The sequence below is a fragment of the Homarus americanus genome, unplaced genomic scaffold, assembly GCF_018991925.1.
Source record: "Homarus americanus isolate GMGI-L3 unplaced genomic scaffold, GMGI_Hamer_2.0 scaffold36188, whole genome shotgun sequence".
Lineage (NCBI taxonomy): Eukaryota > Metazoa > Arthropoda > Malacostraca > Decapoda > Nephropidae > Homarus > Homarus americanus.
Genome location: NW_024718183.1, coordinates 1,927,026 through 1,950,495, shown reverse-complemented (window position 1 = coordinate 1,950,495; position 23,470 = coordinate 1,927,026). Strand labels below are relative to the sequence as shown.

The 23,470-nt window shown below is 39.9% G+C and overlaps 1 protein-coding gene across 1 annotated transcript in view; it reads left to right on the top strand.

Moving 5' to 3' along the window:
- Positions 1-23,470, top strand: part of LOC121859306 (GDP-L-fucose synthase-like) — a 121,318-nt gene that overhangs the window by 29,576 nt on the left and 68,272 nt on the right. The window contains exon 3 of the mRNA XM_042356102.1: positions 2,822-2,936. Within this exon, the coding sequence (XP_042212036.1) occupies positions 2,822-2,936 (115 nt within the window). The remainder of the gene's footprint in view (positions 1-2,821; positions 2,937-23,470) is intronic.

Sequence of the window (23,470 nt, the reverse complement as noted above, 5' to 3'; positions counted from 1 at the left end):
CCACATCACGCATAGCGGCAAGCGCCCGACTTCGCCAAGCGGAGATCAACTGCCATATTCCAGCTCTCAAAGGTGGCCCTTACCTACCTCACCAAAGTGTGTTCGGCTTTGCAGTGGAACACCTTTCCCACATGAAGAATACTGGAGAACCATTATATTTACCCGATGAAGCGATTGTTCAGGTCAGTGAGGCCTAAACCAAGGCAGTTTTGGCGGCCCCCAACTACATACCATGAGAAACCGCGTTCAACATGGCGCGGTAGTGGCAGTGTGTCAGTGTCATTCTTGGGGTGGATGTGGGCACATGGGCCAGGTGAACTGGTCAGATAGCGTTTCACTGGTGAGCAGTATGTAGACATCCTGAAGCAAGTGCTAATTCCACAGTCCGGGCTATGGCAGTTCCAGCCCCCCCCACACTATCAGGCTGGTTCATGACAACAGTTCTATTCATACTAAGCAACAGTGTGAAGGACTACCTCCAGGATCACCCCTGAAATTAGAGATAATGAATGGCAACACTAGGATGTGATATTAATCAATTGAACATATTTTGGCCCATGATGAAGCATTAATTAGGATATTAGGGGAACTGGCGAACCTTAATAAAATAGAGGTCAAACTTTTACGGCGTGTGGGAAGTATCAAATCGTGACCAGGGTGTGCCTGAGCTGGTCCTCCATCCCTGTCGCCTTGATGAAGTCCTGAATGCAATGGGTGGCTGGGTACTAGATGTAATGTATTAGTGTATTGTTTGTATTTTAGTATTATTTGTAAATAAATTAACATATATTAACTCACACACAGTGTTATCAGCAATCCGCCTTATGACGATCGTACTTCAAACTATATAAGCGAAAATTCAGCTTAACAGCCACAAGTGTATATGTTGTGTGGTATACAATGATCTGTATGACACGATAGGTGAGATATGTTGTCTTAACACAATATGTTTATATAATTACTGGTGCTACCATCATTGAAATGCTCGCAGGGTTCAAGCGCCGCATTAACAGTCTCTGGCTTAAAATATATAGAAGCTTGCATATTGACGGTGGGGTGTTTAAACGCTCTGGAACTTGGAAGAATTATAGACATGAATTAAGTCTGAATACTATTTTTACAATACTGATAACTTTTTCACTCACTCTTTTTTTTAACATAAGTATATAATTATAAAAATATTGCATATTATCCTATAAATATTTATTAAGCAAGGATGGGTGGAATATAAATAAATAATACCATAATCTCTTTGTGGAATAACGACAAAATTGTGGTAATTAGTTGAGTAAAACTATAGCTGATCCTTGCATATTTCAAATTTATCCTGAATATATTCCATTTTTAAAGCATCATTGTGACCTGTTGACAGCAGAGCCCAGGACACAGCTTGAAACAAATAATAAATAAACCTGCCTCTAAATCCATTACCACCTCTATTTCCCCCCCCACACACATACACTTTAAAAGTGGCGACATCATTGGCCGACCATAACCGCCATTCATATGTTTGCAAAACTTCAGACTCAAGGCTATTCGAAACCTCACTGTGGCTGGGTAGTGGACACGACTTTTGTGCACGATAGTACATGTAACAGTAAAAAAAAAAGAGAAAATGATGTTTAGGTGGATCCATGGTGACAAAAGCAAGCGAAAAAACTAAAGTTAATCCAAGCTGAGTTTAAGGTTGCAGCTCGACCTAGCACTAGCTAAACTCTGAGCCCACATGACGGGGATGCTACCAGTGGACTGCAATGGACGCAACCTCTGGCCCACTGGGGAAGCTACCTGTGGACTGTGATGGACTCGACCGCTGGCCTGCACAAAACTTTTTCTACCTGACCGTGTTCGGCTGAATTTTCAAGTGTTAGCCTGGCTCAACCCACGTTCAAGTAAATCTTAGCCCCGTGTTAAGAATTACCAAGTAGTAATAAAAAAGACGCGGTTCAAGTGAATTCGCGTTGAACAAACCAATGTTAAGCGTAAGGGGTAGTGTACCATCTACTGTAGCAAGTGTTGCTAACTGTCACTCTCCTCTCCCTCCATGAAGCAGGGATTGTACATGCACTGTATACTGTACATACACCTCAACACAGTAGACATACTGTACACTGTCCACTGCTTTATATGGTACTGTATGTACGATACTTTGACACTTGCAGAATGTGAAGTGCAGTATACATAACTATAATAACTTTTGTCTCAACACTGCTTTAATATTATTCTTGGCTGATTATATGCAGACACAGTAGTGAGCAAGTGAACAAGCTTATACAATGGCAGCAAACAATGAATTAAGAGTGACATGATGCAAGAGTTTGAGGAAATAGGTTAATCAGCTAATCATTGGTGTCCCATGCGGTCATATGAGACAAGTGGCCAATTGTAGCTCATCAGCACTCTGAGCCTACCCACCAACACACCTGGCATGCATCCCTGCATTGGAAACATGGTGCAATCTTCTGAAATTTGTTTAGATACCCAGATTCGAGAGATTTTCCCGGAATTTCTTTGTATGCTCAAAAACATTTTTCCAGCTATTGGAGAGTTCCAGGGATCAAAGATCCCGGCTAATGGAGAGATTGCTGTATTATATTGTACAGTATATTTTATTGCTATATTTGAAATACAGTAATATTAATTTTATTCATGTAGTGATATATTTTCTTTTATGAAATCAAAACTGTAGTGTAAAATTATGTGAACTTGTATTAATGTTGCACTTTTTCAGAATAGTACTATACTGTAAAGATACTGTGTTTCGCTCACTGACCATCCTGATTTTACTCGTAGGTTATCTGATAAATTTTCTTCAAAACAGGAGTGCAACTGAGACCCGGGCTGTCTTTGAAAAACATCGACCCTCTCACGTCATTCATCTTGCAGCCATGGTGGGAGGACTCTACAGAAATATGAAATATAACTGTGATTTCCTAGTACGTTTCTTATGTATTCGTAATTTAGATTCCCTGATAAATGGTGGATTGATCTGTAAATCCCATATTGTGACTGTGAACCAGGTGGCTCATGTAACTTGACCAATCATTATCCCATAGAATACCTCCCATTATAACTATTACTCTTGAAAAATGGAGATCAGAAACTTCAGTTGCTTTTTGAAGCAAGAAGCTACCGAGCTGTGTTACCATACCAGCTTGCATGCACTTTTACCATTTACGTGTTCCAAGCAGTGGCCATACTGGATTTTAAATGCAATTCCCAGTGGTCCACTTAGCTTCTTGCTACCCAGTGTAAGGAGAGAGGGTATTGAGCTGCCTTGGTACTGGATCGATTATAAAATGAGATTTCACGATCAGTCCATAATTTATAATCTGGCATCCTGATGCTAGCCTGTTCTTGTGTCTGAAGCCAGCCAGGAAGTGGGAGGAGGCTGTAGTATAAACTCTCCAGTGCTAGTGTGACATACACTCCAGTTAGGAAGTCAACACTGTTTTGAAGACAAGAGGAAGTCTATAAAGATGCAGACTTTACAAACATCTTATTGCTTTGCAATCTGTTAATGGTACTTTCTTGTGGAGGTAGTGATTGTAGTCATTAATAAAAGTTTTAGATACCTGTTCAGGGGTTCACCTAAGGGAGAGGTTGAGGGTGACCCCATATTCTAACTCTCATTCCCTCTGGTTTGCCCCAGTTCTCTCTCGTCCAAACACTTCTATGAAATTGAAAGTAGCTAGATTACAGCAGATTTTCACAAGTTTTCTCCTCGCCAAGATGAAGTGAGAACTGAGGAACATAAAGTGAGGTAGACATGACGAAGAGTGTATGATGCTGTAAACAGGGTAGGAATACGTAAGTCATTAATTATGAAAAATGACATAAAACCAACCATACCGTACTTGGCTTAACTAGAAAACTTTTATAAAATTATTCAAATACAGTAGAATAAATTTGGTCGATTTATTTTGTCTAGTGTAATGATGTTTTTTAAGAGTTTTTTTTACAGGGATGTGGCACTTTTTGTTTAAAAATTTTCTTACTTTATATATTGTTCTGGCAGGGTAAATTGATTTTCTTATTGACAATATTTCATGTATTTTGTGGGATTTTGGGAAGTAAATTCTTTTTGATAGTGTTAACTGTGCCCCACTAAGTGATCCATAAGTAACTCATTGAATTTTAACATAAATATTGTACCCCAGGGATGGGGGCATAGGAAAAACTTCAGTAAACCAGAAAATGTACAAATCTGGTTGTTCTCTTAGCTCCAACAGGCTGGATTACTGAGTTTATGTTACTGGGTACAGTATACCTTTAGTGTATGTACAGTATACAGACTCCTCCCGACTTACGATGGGGTTAGGGACCCAAATCCAGGTCGTAAGTCGAAATGGTATCGAAGTCGAAAATGCTTAAATAATACATAGAAAATCTAAAATGGGTGTCTCTTTTTCTTCTCAGCACCACAGAACTCTCACTTTTAAGCTTGTCAGCCATTTTAAAGTGAATTACAAACAAAAATTTTCTGTGTACTGATGTTGGGACTCGAAAATACGTAATTTGACAAAATTTTGCAACGACTGAGGCAGGTCGTAAGTGCGAGTGGTCATAAGTCGAGTAGGTCGTAAGTCGGGGAGGAGCTGTATTACTGTACAGGCCTACCTCTCGCAATGTTTTGTTATAATGCTCATTCTTCATGAAATTTTTTGCTGAAAAAAAAAGACTGAAATTTATCAGATGCTTCAATTTGCATGCGAGACCTGTTACAAGCTTTTGTTCCTGAGCTGGACACCTTACCAGGAACCGGGCGGTAACCGACCCCCACAGACTGGAACATTTTGTTTACTTACATTTCACCTCATGTTTAGCCTATTGCTAATGCACTATTCAGTCTTACTCAGGTATTCTACATCACTGTAGGAGAGGAGTAGCAAATGCACTGTTGGAATGCACAGTATATTGACAAGAAACACCAACAACCAGCAATAATCAAACATTAGCAATCGCCACACTAATACAACAGTTACATAAATATAAAACAATACCCTAACAACCACCCTAATCCTACCACATACATATTACAAACTTACATTACATTCTAAGCCAGAGTAACACTTTGCTTTCAACCACAACCGGCTCCACCGACCGGTTACCACCAGCTCCACACCCTCGTCCGTCTCAGAATGCTCTGCCCTCCTCCCTAGTGCACCGCTTCATTACAACTCCGTTCGAGATCTGTATAACACAGATATGGAGCTCCGGAGAGCCTAACCATGAGCCCAAGCTATGGGCCATCCAATGTATCCACGATCCACGACTCGAGGTCCGGAACATCAAGTCGGGAGATCGAGTAATGGAGGTGGAGCAGTGGTCAGCAGCAGCCAAACACGGGTCGATGGTCAGGTATCAGTCGGGTCCTCAAGCATATTCTATATCAAGCTTTGTAATACCTCCCTCCTCATAGGAAAAAAAAGGTGTCATTAGACATTCGTTTTTTTTTTTTTTTAACAATAGATGTGTTCAATATAGAATCTGCACATAGCACTGGTTTATACAACAATATAACTGATAAAATAAATCACCATAAAACATAATTGCCAAAAACCCTTCAACTCTCTAATCTATGAATAAGATTATATTAGTAAACTTCTAAAACTCATTGTGAAATCTGGAGATTATAACATACACGAGAATTGCCAACTTTAGTCTAATTCTGCAACAGTAAGTTGAGAAAAAAATAATAAAATAAAATGTCGAAACAATCAGTCTCAGCCTCTGGACAAAGTATCCGCCAATACATTTTCTTTACGTTTGATGTGGTGGATATCAAGGTGTTATCTTTGCAACTCCAGACTCCACCTTAAGATTCTTTGATTCTTATTACTCATTTGTTCAAGAAAAGTCCATGGATTATGATCAGTGAACACCTTTACAGGATTTTTAGCAGGATATATATAAATCTCAAAGTGCCTTAGTGCCATGATGAGCCCAAGTGTTTCCTTTTTGAGAGTTGAATAATTTTTCGGGTGTTTATAAAAAAATTTTGAGAAGAAACATGCAGGATGATCTACACATTTTCAACAGCCTGGCACAACACAGCTCCTGCTCCTATGTCACTAGCATCTACATGCAATATAAAAGGATCATAAAAATTTGGGGAAACGATAATGGGTGAGGCTACTAGCATGGTTTGATTGTGTTCAAAGCATTCTTGCATGAATCCGTCCCTTTCAATTTTACATTTTTCTTTCGCATTTCAGTCAACGGAGCAGCTACCTCCGAGAATTTCTTACAGAATCTGCGGTAATACCCGGCCATCCCTAGAAACCTCCTCACATTTTGCTTCGTTTTTTGGAACAGAAAAAGACGTTTTTTTCTAAAAAACAGTTTGTGTGATATAGTCCAGAATGCGACGCCTAGCTTTATACCTAGGTATGTAAATGCCTAGCATTAACTCGCCAGGCCAACATACAGGCAATTAAAACCTCTAATAATTACTTAAATACAGTGGTCCCTCGGTTAACGAACACAATTCGTTCCACAGAGTCGTTCGTTAACCAAAAATTTTGTTAACCGAATCCATTATTTCAATGGGATATTGGATAATTGGTTTCAACTCACAGAAAAGTACACACAAGGTAAAGCCAAAAATGCATATAGTCAGAAACACTCCTATAATTCCCCTAAATCGCCCTTAAATCACTAGATATATATCGTACATGTACACTCTTACTCTTAAATCACTACTGTAATGTGATACAGATGATTAATTTTTATCTCTTGTGCAAAATATATTATGTTTATATTCAAATTATTCGGTCTTGCAAGGATTCCAGCAATGCAAATTATATTCTCCTAATTTTAGTCTGTGATGTTATATAAGATAAAAACTTAAAGCCTACTGTATAACCACCAAACCCTTGCTGGGAGGGGGGGGGGAGTGGAGGGTGACAGTGACATGTTTGACAGTAAGCGCCGAAGGTCTAGTGAAGTATTTATTTGTTTATTTATGTTGTTTAGTTGAGTTTTTGTTTTTTGCTTATAAAATTTCATAGAAGTTACTGGGGAGAATATAATTTACATTGCTGGAATTCTTATAAGATAATGATTAATTTGAATTAAACATGCAATAGTTTGCACTAGACTAAAATTTTAGTATTCATTTTGCACAAATATTAAAGAGCACAATTTTCTTGATATTTTCTCCACTGGAAACAAATGTAAACATAGAACAGATTGCTGAATAGGCAGACCAGTCCATTAGCTGACCAGCTGATGCTCACAACAAAACGTGATGTTTGTAAGGATTTCGTTAATCGAATTTTTGTTTGTTAACCGAATTGAAGTTTCTTATGGAAGGTACAGGTGTTCTCCGACTTACGACGGGGTTAGGTTCCCAAATCCAGGTCGTAAGTCCGACATGGTCGTAAGTCCGACATAGATAAAAAAATAATAATAAATAAATAAAAAAATAAAAAAAATAAATTAAAAATAAAAAAAAAATAAATAAAAAATCTACAATGAAATACAGTACACTAAACGTAAAAAATAATGAGGAATGGATACAGTACAGTAAAAGTAATAAATAATGAGGAATGGATACAGTGTGACTGAGCACTTACCTTAAATGTAGTCAGCTGAATGCACACAGGGCCCCCATAATTTTCTATTTACAGGATACATGGAGACTATATTAATTGGAAGAAGCAGAAGAGGAGACAGGGCTGGGTGGGTCATCAATGTCGCTTCCTTCAGACAGGTTTATGTACTGTGGTAACTTGCTGGTTGAAGGTATTGGATCATCTTGAGGGAGTGAAGAGGCAGCACTGGTGGGGCGTGAGGAGCCAGTACTGGGGGACTTCTTGAAATAGGTGTCCAATTTAGACTGCACAGTTTTCTTTTTCTTTTCATTATAAATTTCTCTGTAGCAAGCAAGTGAATCTTGGATCATTCTGTCAACTTTGGCATAACGCTCATAATTTTGATCCATGTCATCAAACATTTGCATTCCTTTATTAATTGTAGCAAATGCCTCTGCCATATGTTTCACTGAAAACTTTTTGGGGGGGTGCAGATTCTTCTACATTTTGTCTCGCTTCTTCCTCTGCAATTTTCTGTGCATCTAGTTCAATAAGATCCTTGTTACTGAGCTCTTCTGCTACATTTTCAACCAACTGTCCAACATCTTCATTATCAATTTCTAACTCCAGCTGTTTACCTAACTCCACTATCTTGTTACTAATATCCGAAATAACTTCATTTTCATTAAATCCTTTGAAACTGTTCACATATCTTTTCAGGATTTTCTTCCATATTCCATTCATGCAATGTTTTGTAACCTGATCCCATGCTGCACTAATGTTCTTTAAACATGACAAAATGTTGTACTCCTTCCAAAACTGTCTGAGCGTTTTCTCACCTTCAGTAGCAGCAACAGCCTGAGCGAAGGTCGTGCATAAATAATACGCTTTAAAGGCAGCAATAGCACCTTGATCCATGGGTTGGATGATAGAGGTAGTGTTAGGTGGAATGTATACTACCTTAACATCAGGGTGCATGTCGTCCAGGTGTGGTGGGTGTCCCGGAGCATTATCCAAAAGCAGTAAAATCTTGAATGGAATCTGTTGTTGCAGACAATACTCCTTGGCTCGTGGAATGAAACAAGTCATGAACCAATCCTCAAACAGTACTAGGGTCATCCAGGCTCTCTTATTACTGCGATAAAACACTGGCAGTGTGTGTTTGCTGACATGTTTAAAAGCCCTGGGGTTCTCTGAATGATAGATCATGAAGGGCTTTAGCTTGAAACCAGCAACATTCCTCCCCAACAGAAGTGTAATTCTGTCCTTGAATGCCTTGAATCCGGGCATTGTTTTCGCCTCTTTGTGGATGTATGTCCGCTCAGGCATGCGCTTCCACAATGATCCAGTCTCATCCACATTGAATATTTGCTCAGGCAAATAATTCCCTTCCACAATCACATCATCTAACTCCTCCTTAAAAGCTTCGGCAGCACCAACATTGGCACTAGCTGCCTCTCCACTCGCCTTAACATTGTGTAGACTAGCATTTTTTAAATCTATCAAACCACCCATGACTTCCTGTAAAGGTTTGATCACATTCATCTCCTGCCTGCTCCTTCAGTCTTTGGAACAGGCTTCTTGCTTTAGCCTGTATGGTTAGAAGGCTTAAGGGTACACGCTTCTGTATCTGGTCTTCTATCCTTATCACCAATAATTTTTCCATATCGTGAATAGGACCTTGTCTTCTCTTTGATATTATAGTTCCCTTTATAGGTGTTGTTCCTTTCACTACTTCACGAATACGTTTCTTGTCCTTCAGAATAGTGGATATAGTCGAGTGTGAGAAACCTAGGTCGCGTGAGATTGTTGCTACTGTTTTTCCATTCTCATACTGTGTTATTATCTTCATTTTCATCTCAAAGTAATTGCCTGTCTCCTTTTCTTTGGAGCACCACCATCACTCTCACTTTTACACTTTCCAGTCATTATAAAGGCAATTAAATACGATAATAACGAAAGTTCACAGCGCGATCAGTATAAAATACGATAGCCAAACACAAACTAAGCGCTCCACTGAGTGAGTGTACCCACGAGGCGACCCGAGACGCGCCACCCTCTCGCCCCGGACGGAAACGTTTCGGCATAGAAAATGCGCTCATCATTTGAAAATATTTTTGGTCACGACGGTCGCGGTCGTATGTCCCGACGGACGTACGGTCAGAGCAGGTCGTAAGTACATGTGGTCGTAAGTCGGGGAGCACCTGTAATTCGTTAACCGAGGGACCACTGTACGTAATATTAGGAGGACACGTCGCTACCTGGCATTTAATTGCAATTCTCAAAACCCCCTTCCGCACCCTCCACACATGCATTGCTACTGTCATCTTCTTGCCCTAGAGCGAGCAGTAAACAAATGTCAACTCTCCAAGGGTGGAGATGGGTGGGATGTCGACGTTGCATTCTGGACTACAGTATATCACAAAAACTTTTTTAGAAAAAAAAAAAACGCCTTTTTGTTCAATCCAGAATGCGACGTCTAGCTTTGATTACCTGAGCAGGAGGTGGAGAGGGAGGTGACATTGCATATAAGGCTCCGCTAGCTTAGGTCCATATTATAATTATAGACTTTTTGGAATATTTTCTAATATTAGGAACATTTACCGGAAGGTAAGATGTTAATTTACATATCCAAATTAGGATACATGTACTCACTTTATTCTGATGAGGAAGAAGAAGGTCCTGGTTGTGGAGGTTAACTAGGTGGGGGAGGGGACCCCAGTACCACCACATATGAAGCATCTTTCAGAGATAGATGAAGATAGCTGTTTTGAAAGGTTTTGAAGATTTCCAAAAGCCCACTTCTTTGATCTGACTGAGGCTCATATGCTGCAGAAAGACCACAGACCCTGCATATTTCCTGGTGTCATGTGCCAAAATTTTTTGCCAGGGTCTGCTTGACTCCCTACCTCAGATAGATATTTTGTCATTTGACGAGGAGATAATTTCTTACCATCCTGTAATGAGAATACATAGGGACCTCGATTAGGGAATCTGGTTAACCATTCTCTAATATTCTTAACTGGGCATAATATATGAGGAACCCTTGTCTCATCCATCAGCCTTTTTATCCTGATAGATTGAGCTCTAAAATCCTTCGTTTCATTTTTTCTTAGAATCTCCGTATGAAAGAGGGTGACATCTTCCTCAGAAAATACCAATAATGATGGATTATTGGAAATTGAAATCAGCTCACTGATTCTCATATCTGTTGCTATTGCTAGAAGGAAGGCTGCCTTCTGGAGCAATCTGTCCCGGTTTGGATTTATATTATAATTAGGCCCCATAAGAAATTTGGTAACTTTATCTAGAGATTAAGGTGGGATTTTCTTAGGCTGAGGGGGTCTCTAAATGAAAAAGGATGATCTGAGCATTTGATAAATTCTTGGTTTCAAAGTAATATTAAAACCCCACGCCAGAGGTTCAACCAATGCTGATATAAGATGCAATTGTAGATCCTTGAAGGCCTTTAACTCTGAACAGAAAATCTAAAAATTCTAACACCACTGTTTCCATCAATGTGATTGTAGTCGTTAACCTGATAAATTGTTGAAAAAGTTTCCAAGCTTTCTCATATTGCATAGAAGTTTGGGGTCTATGACCTGCTATCGTTTGGTTAACTATATTGGAATTAACCAATAATCCATTTAAACATCTTTTGAGAAACTCCAAGCGTGAAGTGCCAAGGATATCTCAAACTGAGGGTGCAGTACCTGTTCTAGACATCATTGTTGCAATTGTAGTGAATGTGGGCACCAGTCAAACAGATCAAGACACCACGGTTATAGGATCAAATATGGTGCAATTAAGAAGTCCTTTCCTTGGAAGGATCTGAGTTTGTGAACCACTTTGGGCAACATTTTCACTGGTGGGAACAGTTAAATTGAATTCCAAAGGTTCCAACCTATGAGTAGAGCATTTCCTAGAAGATTCGATCATTCCGGAGATGCATAAGCTTGCATCTTGTGATTGTTTTGTGAGGCAAAGAGATCTACTTGTGGAGTCCCAAACCTCCTCACTAGACTCTTGAACTTCGATATCTTTAGGGACCATTCTGTTTCCGTCGATACTGGCCTGAGGCAGGACAACACATCTGCCCAATTGTTTTGTACTCCTGGTTTGTGAGTTGCTTTGAGGTAAAGTGTTTGTGTTACACAAACTTAGAAAATTTTTTCTGACAGTGTGAGAAGGGGCCAATATCTGGTTGAGCGAACAGAACTGTCATGTTTTTGAAATTTGGGTTTGCCAACAAAAGAATAGGACTACAGTCCCTCGGTTAACGAGCACAATTCGTTCCAGAAGGTTGCTCATTAACCGAAACCATTGTTTCAATGGGTTTTTGGGGAATTGGTTCCAGCTCACCAAAAATTACATACAAACGAAAAATAAATGCATAAAATACACTTACTTTGAGGTGTGCATGTAGAAGGTGCCTGGTTGATGATGATGATGATGGGAATTAGAATAGGGGTGGAGGAGAAGGAAGAAGAGAAATCACCCCATGCTGCCATTTCACCCATAAAATTTTAGTTCACTTGGTGTAATTCAAGATTATTTTCTTTAGATCAACACTGCACTGCGCTATATATTATTAATATGTAAACTATATTTCAAAGCAACCAATAATTTGACTGTAAACACTGAAAAAAAGCTTTTTTGTTGAAGAGTCTCAAACAAGATGTTTCTTCCTCTGAACTGGTAAACAAACTGACGCCAAGCTTGGTGTGTTGAGTGGCTGTTTGGCGCGCAAAAAACAGCTCCCTGTACTTCAATTATGTTCAATAATTGTTAAAATGACGAAAAAATTTAATATAAAACTTTTAAAATTATTAAATAGTACAACCTTCTTGATATTTACTAAAATGGTAAGGAATTTAAACCCTAGAACCGATTACTGTATTGGCGGACTATTACTACAGCTGGTGGGCAGCCAAATGCAGACGAAAACATGTTGGGAAAAATTCGTAAGGAATTCGTTAACCGAGGGTTTGCTCGTTAACCGAAGTGAAGAATCTTATGGAAGGTAATTTGTTAACCGAAATTTCGTTAACCGAGGGATCACTGGACTGCTAATTCTTTTATGTTTATGTGTGTCCCAAAGGGAGTTGCTCCACTTCCCTTGGCGGAACTCTCCTTTTGAGGAATGGTATCCCCATCCTATCTCGAACGTGTCCGTACAAACGACCAAGTCTGTTTGAGGGGAAACCCAGGGAGATGAACCGATTAGATTGTCCAAATTTGTCCACCATGACAGTTTATTCTTGATCTGAATAATGAGAGAAGAAGCAATATATTTGTTTCTGTGAAACAACTTCAACCCCAGATGAGTTAGTTGCTTCTTCCTTAACGTACGCAAAGGAACTACTATGGTGGCAAAATTCAACAGACCCAGTAGTTTTTCCAATTGTGCCAAGAAACCTCTTGCTTTACACAAAAGGCTTCTACTTGGTTTATCACATCTGTTACCTTTGCTTCTGGTAGACTGACTGACTGCTGATTGGTGTCCCAATGGAGACCTAACCAATCCAATTTATGACATGGTATGAGATTTGATTTGACCTGGTTTATCTTTAATCCTAGGTTTTGAAATACGTAGTACTAGTGTACGTTGGGTCGCCCTTTGAAAGTCTTTGAAAGAGTTTCCCACTATCAGTCAATCGTCTAGATAAGCAAAAGTTCTTATGCCCTCCTTTGAAAGGATCTCTCTGGGGATGTTTGCCAGTTTTGTGAACACTTTTGGCGCAATTGTCAGGCCGAATGGCATCACTGTGAATTGATAACTTGCATCCCCCACTGCAAATACTAGAAACTTTCTGTACCTGGGAGCAACAGGCACGTGATAATAGGCATCTTCGAGATCCACTCTTGAGATCCAAGCATTGGGCGGAAGTAGATGCCTCAGATGATCGTAAGTGAGCATCTTGAATCTTCTTTTGGTAATGAACTTGTTCAGGACGGAAAGATCTAAAATCCACCTCAATTTGTCGCTGCCATTCTTGGGGACTGGGAACAGGCAAGACATGAAACACTTCTCTGACTGCAACAGTTCTATCACACCTCTGTTTAACAGTTGAATTACAAATTCTGTGAGTAAGGGGGTTGGTTTTTTACCCCTTTTTGGTAACGCTAGGGGAGGGCGCCTCAACCAAGTCTATGCGAGGCCTCCTTTGATTGTCTTGTAAGCCCATATGGAAGAAGTCCACCTGTTTTCCCAACCCCCTAGACGACCCAGCTGTCTGGCTTCATTGGAAAGGAGTGGTTGCTGATGTGGTGAAATAAGCTCTCCTTCCATTTCTGAACAAACGGCCACCCCTACTTCGTCTTGAATTGTTTCCTCCTCTAAAGTTTCCTCTAGGTTGATAACTGAACCTAGCTGCTGGTCCTGTTTCCCTGTTGGACCTTCCTCTTATAAATTTCCGAAAGGTGTTAGAACTCCTGGGAACAGTAATATGAATAGCTTGCTCAGCAGCTGATCTATACTTAACTAATGATTGTTCTTCAAACAAAGCAGTAGAAAGAGGGGAAGAACATAGCAATAAATAAGCACTACCACTTGAAGCATTATTAGTGGCTTGCTTCCTTAGCTGGGCTTTCAACAACATTTCCAAAAATGAGTTGTACAGGGAATATGGAATCCCTTGTATAGCAGCAGCAAAACATCTTTGTACTTCTGAACTGTCCTCATAGTCCAGCACAAACTTAGTCAATAACTGACACATCATGGTTGCAGACCAAATATCCGCTGCCAACTTCCTAAATTTGAACTCTTCAAGCAACGGTGCAGAAGCAACTGGTTTCAAATTTCTTTCATAACTTATATCAGCATATTTTGGAGCTGACAAATACTGGGAAAGTTCATATAAGGAACTCTTTTTGTCATTAAATTGGAACTTAAAAAAACTAAACTTGTGAGCATTCCTATCTGAGCAGTGCCGGATTTAGACCTGTGGAGGCCCATGGACAGCCTCTTTGTGGAGGCCCCCCTCATTATAACTACCCAAGAGGGTGGGGTGGCGAGTGAAGCGAGCCTAAACATCTGGGAGTTCCGGGAGGCGCTGTAAGCCCGCCGGGAAAATTTCGAAATTTGAACTCTTTCTTTGGAGAATTTTGAAGCCATATGCAGTTATATTGAGGAAATTAGAACATTGAGAAATTTTTAATTAACTGTATATTTATTGATAGTGTACAAATTCCTAACACACACACACACACACACACACACACACACACACACAAAAGTGAGACATGACTGGAGTCATTCATGTGGTTTCAAGTCGACCAGCCCTGATATATCTACTACTTCACATGTCAAAAATTTTCAAGAGACTTCACAGAAAAGAATATATTATTAGTTATTACAGAGAGATGATTCTTTGCATTATTCATGAATTTCAAGGAGTAGCTAGCCTAATTTCTATCACGCTTCTTGCTGAACATAGTTTTATGTGATGGAATAGATAAACATGAATTTTAAAGAATGAAAATAAAAATAATCCAAATGAATAAACAAATAAATAAAATATTGTAATATGTGGAGGCCCCCAGATTGTGGAGGCTCCTGGGCAGCTGCCCACTTTGCCCACTCCTGAATCCGGCCCTGTATCTGAGGAATGAATGCTAAGTCTTTCAATATTTTAGCCCAGATTTAATCTATTTCAGAGATAATTTTGGGTCAAATATCAGGCCAAGAAATTGTAGTATCACCTAAAAACAATGAATGATGACCCACAGTTGCTTGGCCTTCTGTCTCTTTGTAAGTACTGAGAGATCAGGATGTTTAGAAACATTTTCATAAAATATCTTGAATAAGGAATCCACAGATTCAGATGTGGTAGAAAACAAAGAAAACTTAGATCTTACCAATGTTACCCAAGGCCTGTTGGGATCATCCTTACACTCAATGTTATCCATGAGCTGCATGGGAGTCGACAGCAGCCTGTTTCTACTCATAGTAACCAGCACTTTTGCCCCAGGTGGAAGAGGTTGCCAAAATGGGGACAGGATGAAGTCAGTCTCAAGTGACTGAACAGTATGATTAGTGCCAACTTCCTCATCCTGATCCTGGAATCCACTAAAATCTGGCTGACTAGGTAGAGGTTCTTGTAACCTCCCTACTGCCTCATTATCTTGGATGTCCAATAAACTACTTTTCTTAGCAGAAGCAGGATGGTCTAACTGGGGGGAATGGGACAACTGGCCGCCGCCATCTGGCCGCAGCCCAACTGGCCGCGGGAAACTCGCCGCGGCCGACTGGCCGCCGCGGACTGGGGGTAAACTGCAAACGCCTATTTAGGTTAGGTTAGGTTAGGTTAGGTTAGGTTAGGTTAGGTTAGGTTAGGTTAGGTTAGGTTAGGTTTGGTTTGGTTTGGTTTGGTTTGGTTAGGTTAGGTTAGGTTAGGTTAGGTTAGGTTAGGTTAGGTTAGGTTTGGTTAGGTTAGGTCGTCAACAAAAAGTTCCATATGGCGGCCAGTCGGCCGCGGCGAGTTTCCCGCGGCCACTTGGGCTGCGGCCAGATGGCGGCGGCCAGTTGTCCTAGACCCCTAACTGGGGATTAAGGGTCTCTTACCTATCACCAATAATTCTAAACTTTCTGCCAACTTGGGGTCTTTCCAGTGTTTTACATTTAGAAATTTACTCTCTAAGGCCTTATTCCATCTATTTTTAATTTGGATCTTCAATAATTCTTTCTTATCTCCTGCACCTTGATTAATTTTAAAAATCTGATCATAAACTGCACAATCCAATGGTGAAGACAGGTTGTCTGAGAGACAGCTGCTATGAATTATGCAAGCCAGATGAGTATCTAACTTGGTATTCCAAGTGGCTCTACATCCTTGATAATTACATGTAATATGGTCCCCTTGGGTCCTGGGTGAAACTACTACTACTGAATTCACATTCTCTACTGATAGACACTTCCTTGTATGTAGTGTATGAGCTGAGCTCTTCAGTCCTCGTATCTCCTCACTCAACACTAGTTCCCCCAGGGACAGTTCCATGGTCTCCATCATCTAGCAGTTCCGACAACTGTCTTTCATCCTCCAGATGCACATCACTCATCTAAATTAGGAGGAACACTATGAGTCACATTGTAGCATCATAATAATACAAGGCAGGTAACATTTTCTCCCAAACATAATCAATATGACTCCTAACTGTGATATTTTAGTAAGTTATTTCATTAATATCTCTTATTGGTATATAAGTCACCAGTGTGACAATCATAAACAACTAACTCACTATATCATACACCTCCCTTCTTTTATCTCAATTTTCCCTCAGCTCAATGAACTTTGTTTCTTAATCAAGCTAACTTCATTTTAGAGCATTAATATTTTGAGGGATCACCAAGTTCTCTATTTGTTGCCAATCAGGGTGCACAGACTTCACCACTTCAACTAATCACGCTCGAATGATGATACCTGAGTGAGCATCAAGTCACCCGGAAGGTTTGACAGTGCTGAGCTGCTACCATTGCGCCCCATTGGCTAACATCGTTCACCATTACTCTAGCAAGATGTGTTGGGCTGAGAATGCCACCCTGAATGGTTCTCATTTAACCCATACTGATGATACAAGGTTCATCCCAACATAACTCCAGTAAGACGCAGTGAAGATGAGCCGCGGTCGCCATTCTTGACCAGACCGTATAAAAAATTGCCCCAAACACAATATCTGAGAGACATAATCAAAATAAAAGTCACTCGATTTCCTCTCCGTGCCGAGAAGTATAAATACCAAAAATAAAATCCTTGTAGCACTTAATATTTCAGCTATTGCAGCACAAATTAGCGGAGCTTTCCTTGTGCGTGTTTACAGCTGATTCACCAGACAAGAAGATGACGGTAGCAATGCGTGTGATGGAGGGTGCGGGAGGGGGTTTTGAGAATTGCAATTAAATGCCAGGTAGTGACATGTCCTAATACAATCTCTCCTCGACTTACGACATATTCGACTTACGACAACCCGGACATATGACGGCCATGGTCGTTTAAAATATTTTTCAAATTACGTATTTTCGAGTCCCGACGTTAGTGATCGCTCTGTGTACTGACAAAATTTTAGTTTGTAATTCCCTTTAAAATGGCTGGGAAGCATACAAGTGAGAGATCTCATGGTGCTTAGAAGAAAAAGAGACACCCATTTTAGAATTTCTATGTATTATTTTCGCCTTTTCGACTTACGACCTGGTTGTCGGGACGGAACCCCGTCGTAAGTCGAGAAGAGACTATATTACGTACAGTATTTAAGTAATTATTAGATGTTTTAATTGCCCGTATGTTGGCCTGGCGAGTTAATACCGGCATTTACATACCTAGGTATAAAGCTAGACGTCTCATTCTGGATTGAACAAAAATTATCAGTAGCATCAATCTTTCCACTCAAAGGTTTTATCTGTCCTTGCCCAACATTGTATCCAAATATGTTACTCTTGCCTGAGCAAACTCACTCTTTGCTAGGTTTACAGTCAAGTTATCTGTGGTTTCTGGTGTTTTTGAAAGCACATATTTTTCTTGGGAACCTTTCATTGACATTTCGATTTCTTCTCTTCCTCTTTTTCTGCCTTTTTTCTGCACTCGAGATGTATTTTCTGTATCTATCTCTATCCCTGCTGGCCATGGTATAATAAAAAACGAGGGCTGTGTACGATAGCAATATAATTTATATAACAATTTCACAAAACACAAATCACGGACAACTGGAGATTCAGAGTTTCGGCAACACTGACAGGCGATTGCTGTTAACGTCCTCACTCCTCTTCGACAGAGAGCACAGTAAAGAATGACATCGTTCTCAGTCTGGCTTAATCTTACCTTTGACCTCATGTCAGCAGATGCATTGCCTAACTGTGCTGGTCACTAATCCTTCAGGTGGTCTCCTGAATCTGGGTGGAAAGGTGAGGTCAGCTTAATGGTATTACTAATTCTGGTGTTGGGTGAGGTTAGGGTCGCGAGGATGGCTCTGCTGAGAAGGTTCGTATCTTCACCACTGAGTCACTTCTCTCTTAACATTTTAAATGGACCTCGAACCTCATGACCGAAAACAAGTTCAAACGGGCTAAAACCTAGTGATTCCTTAACAGATTCTCTAACTGCAAACAGTAACAAAGGACTGCCCTCATCCCATTCTTTTTCAGTATCATGGCAGTAAGTTCTGATCATGTTCTTTAAAGTTTGGTGAAATCTTTCCACTGCACCCTGTAATTCAGGATGATATGCACTCGACACTTAATGCTCACTTCCCAAATGCCTCATTACTTGTTCAAAGATTCTGGATAAGAAATTACTGCCTTGGTCAATTTGAATATGTTTTGGTAATCCAACCAAAGTAAAAAATTTTGTTAGAGCTTTGACTATCACAGGCACTGATTTTCCTAAAGGGAATAGCCTCCTAAAGGGAATAGCCTCAGGATATCTAGTTGAGGGACACATGATGGTTAGAAGATACATGTTTCCTGCCTTTGTTTTTGGCAGTGGGCCCACACAGTTCACAATAACTTTGGAGAATGGCTCGGAAATGGCAGGAATTGGATACAGTCGAGCAACAGGAATTTTCTGATTCGGTTTGCCCACTACCTGACACTGATGGCAAGACTTACAGTAAGCCACCACATTTTTCTTAAATCCTGGCCAAAAAATATTATTTATTATTTTATAATAAGTTCTGTTAATTCCTTGGTGGTGTCCTGCCATAGGCAAGTCAGGAGCCAGACTTAGTATCTGTTTTCTATATGATCTCGGAAAAACAGTCTGATGCACAGTGTGCCAATCATTCTCAACAGAGACCTCTGGTGGTCTCCATTTACGCATTAATACGCCACTTCTAATAATACCCTGTGGGGACATCTGATACTTCATGTTCTGTTAGAGCTAACTTAGTCATCTTACTTAATTCTGGGTCCTTTTTTTTGCTGATCTAACAGTTTCTTCCTCTCCACACGGGAGGTACTTGGCTCATCCTCAACTACGCTGGTATCAGTTTCGTGATTAAATAATGCGATCATATCCTCACTTGTAATTTTTTCTAGTACACCATCACATACCTGAGGATTTTTAGATTGCTCCTGACTCACTGGGGCTGCCATGTCCGTATCAGGCTTCGGGTCCTCATGACTAAAACACACACTGCCTTCTTCCTCATTGCTCTGGTAACAGCACAGGCAGGAAACACACGTAGTTGAGCTGCCTCGATCTGCTCACTGCTGTCACTTAGGTCTGGAATGCTCAAAACAATAGGATTATGGTTGTAGAATACCTTACCTCCTGCCAAATCTTTTGCAAGAATAAATGAAACACAATCAATGGGTAATTTTGGCACCACTCCCACGGTTACATTCCGGTCCATATAATTACATTGCAAATGAACACAATGAAGAGGAACATTAATATGCCCACATTCTATCCCAGTTAATGCCACATTAGCCTCTAGGGAGGACTTATCTGATAATGGCAATATACCTTCTAGCATCAAAGATTGCATGGCCTCCATATCTCTCAAAATAACCACAAGTTTCTTACTGTCTTCATTACCCACCAGGGAGACTCTACCCTCTGAACTAAAAGGCTTAAATTCTACCTTAACATTCTGTACACATTGTGAATCTTTTCTGGGGAACTTTACTTTGTATGAATTCTTTATACTGGCAAGAGCTGTTGGAGCATCCTTGGACTCTTTGTCTTTAAGAAACCAACAATTACTTATTGCATGGCCCAACAATTTGCAGTTAAAATATCTTATGGGCTTTTTTAATCAAAATTAAAACTTGGGCGAGAGCTGGTAGTGTCTTCCTTAAAATAACTTTGCTTGCCTGTCGGCGGAGACGATTGTGGCGAGGCGTTACGCTTTACAAAGTTACTAGGTCAGTTTGTGTATGAGAGAATAATTCGCTGCCATACAGGCTGCTTCCTCTAGTGTATCCACTCTGTTTTTCTGAAGATACACTTTAACTCTATCAGGTATACATCTTTTAAACTCTTCTACCAGTAACAGTCGACACAGTTTCTCATAATCATTACATATCTTCTCGCTTTCACACCAGCGAGAAAACATATCAGCCTTCTCCCTTGCAAATTCTAAGTAACTCTGGCTGTCATGCTTATGTGAATTACGAAATTTAAGCCTATAAGCTTGAGGCACCAACTCCTATGCTTTCAGCACAGCACGCTTCACCTTCTCATAATCACTACAGTCATCCACTGACATAAACAAATAGATTTCCTGAGCTTCTCCTACGAACACAGACTGGAGGAGTACTGTCCACTGTTCCTTTGGCCATCCCAAACTCATGGCTACCTTCTCAAAATATCTAAAATATTTATCTCCAGCCTTTTCTTGGAATGGAGGAACTAACATCATAATATGAGCAACACTGAAGGGAACAGTGGTGACTGCAGGAAGTGGGCCTCTTAACTCTAACTCCTTCAGACTAAGCTCTCTCTTAAGTTCTAATTCTCTCATTCGTATCTTTCTCTCCCATTCCTCTCTTTCTCTTTGGAGTTCAAGTTCCCCGAGTTTAATTTGATGTTCATGTTCAACCCACTCTCTCTCTCTCGCCACCTTCAGCTTGGCCTAAAGCACTCTCATCAAATAGCTCTTCATCTACCATATACCTGATCAATTCATTCTTAATTTCATGCTTCCTCATACCTTTCTTAACCTTCAGCTCAAAGTGTTCAGCAACTTTAAACAAATCACATTTACGTAAGTCATTCAATGCCTCCACTGTGGGTGACTGGACAAATTCATTTACATCACAAGTCATCTCGAATTACTTTACTGCCTCCTTCATCCAACTTAATTAGAATAGTAGAATAGATTATAAATGCTGAGTACTGAATAGTTTACATGGAAATTTACAAACACTTAATCGAGCCTCTACTTATGAAACTAGTATTATAAAAAAAAATAAAAAATAAATCTACAAGACATACATATGGAACATCTCCTTGGACAGGTCCCCAATTTATTACGGGCTTTGGTTCCTGAGTTGGACACCTTACCAGGAACTGGGCGGTAACCGACCCCCACAGACTGAAACATTTTGTTTACTTACATTTCACCTCATGTTTAGCCTACCGTATATCTCGGCCTATAAGGCGTCGGGGTACATAAGACGGCCCCCCCAAATTTCCATTTAAAAAGTAGCTTTTGAGCTCTATTCGCTGTATAAGACCAGTACCCGAAATGTGACACTTACCCACTGACTCAGTAGTCCTTTACCAACCATCCTTGGTTTTTTAAAATAAGGCCAATTCACTTCAAGTAATGTCATCAAATGTTACCTGCTGGTGTAGTGTAAACACTAGTGTCGTCACTGAAGCGTCTGCTATTTACCGGTAACTGGAACTAATGTCTGTGTCGAGTAAAATTTTTCCATTTACTTGAAATATATATATATACAGTGGGGTATGCTATAACGAGCGTAATTGGTTCCAGAACCTCGTTCGTTATAGCATTCGTTCGTTATAGGATTAATCCGTTCCAGGCCCCCAAATACAACCACTTAACACTGAAAAAATTCTGTGGAAAATGTAAAAAATACGGTACTTTATCTTACCTTAGTGTTATTCAGCATGCAGGTACCCCTAAACACTGGCACATCACTATCACTTCCACTGGGAGTCTTGGCTTTAAGGTCCTCAAACAATTGTTTAGCCTTCTCACAAATTATAGCTTCACTAATGTTACCACCTGCCATTTCTTTCTCCTTTATCCACACTAAGAGTAAATTTTCCATCTCTTCAATCACATTACACCTTGCTTTGCTAAGTCTAAAGATTCCCTTAGCCACTTGCACAGTTTTTAACTCCTCTTTATTCTTCAAAATCGTACATATAGTCGATTTAGCCATCCCATATTCATCACTAAGTTTCGCAATGCTTCTTCCATTCTCACGTTTCTTTATAATTTCTTTCTTAGTTTCAAGGGTTATTAGCTTTCTCACTCGCTTTGGACGACTCATTGTTTCAATTGTATACTTGTATAACAAAATAGTTATACAAATAACGCGAATTTCCACATCAAAAGACGAAATTTCAACAATAACAGTGGTGCACTGGCTACACAATGAGACAAAGATGGCGCCTGACGCTCTTGTTGTGGGTCGCGGTACAACAATATTCATGGGCCAGGCGAAATAGTCCCGTATTCATCCACGTTCATTGTAGGAGTTGCGTTCGTTATAGCATTCTCAATTTTATAGGTAAAACCGTTCGTTATAGGAATATTCGTAGTAGGATCCGTTCGTTATAGCATACCCCATTGTACACACACACACACACTCACACTCACTTTGCATAAGAGTAAAATAATACATTTTCACACAACTCCCACACTCACCCTAAATGAGTAGTTATTGTGTGGTATTGCAGTCTCAGCCAGCCCAGTGCTTGTCTATCTCGATGGTGTATTGGCACATGAAATTATGAGAAGGGAAGGAGCCGTTTATGTAACATAGAACTACTGTGCTTTTTGTACAATATCTATGTTACTGTATTTTTTATGTATTACATACGATGTACAGTACAGGGGTATAGTGTTTATTAAAGCAGTTTTGGATTAGTTCATTTATATTTTGGGTGGCTTCTGGAACCAAACTAATTATTTCCATTTAAATCTATTAAACCATAATTAATGATATAATTATTCACGATATCTTCTGGTATCCTACTCATGAATTATCCTAACTCCACTGTACCTGTACTATCCCAAATGGAAGTTAACTGAAATAACACTTCAGTCCACAGAGAGAATTCCCTTATGAGTCACAGGCTAGACACCTGCAACTGGAATAGATGTGGCTATCAGGCAATAAGCTGAGCTACAGACTGCTTAGTTGAAGGGTGTTCCTTAAAATAGTATTGGGTTGTGAAGTCAAACCAATATGCTGACTAACCTCAAACTAGGTGATGGCTTAACAGCCACAGCATAAG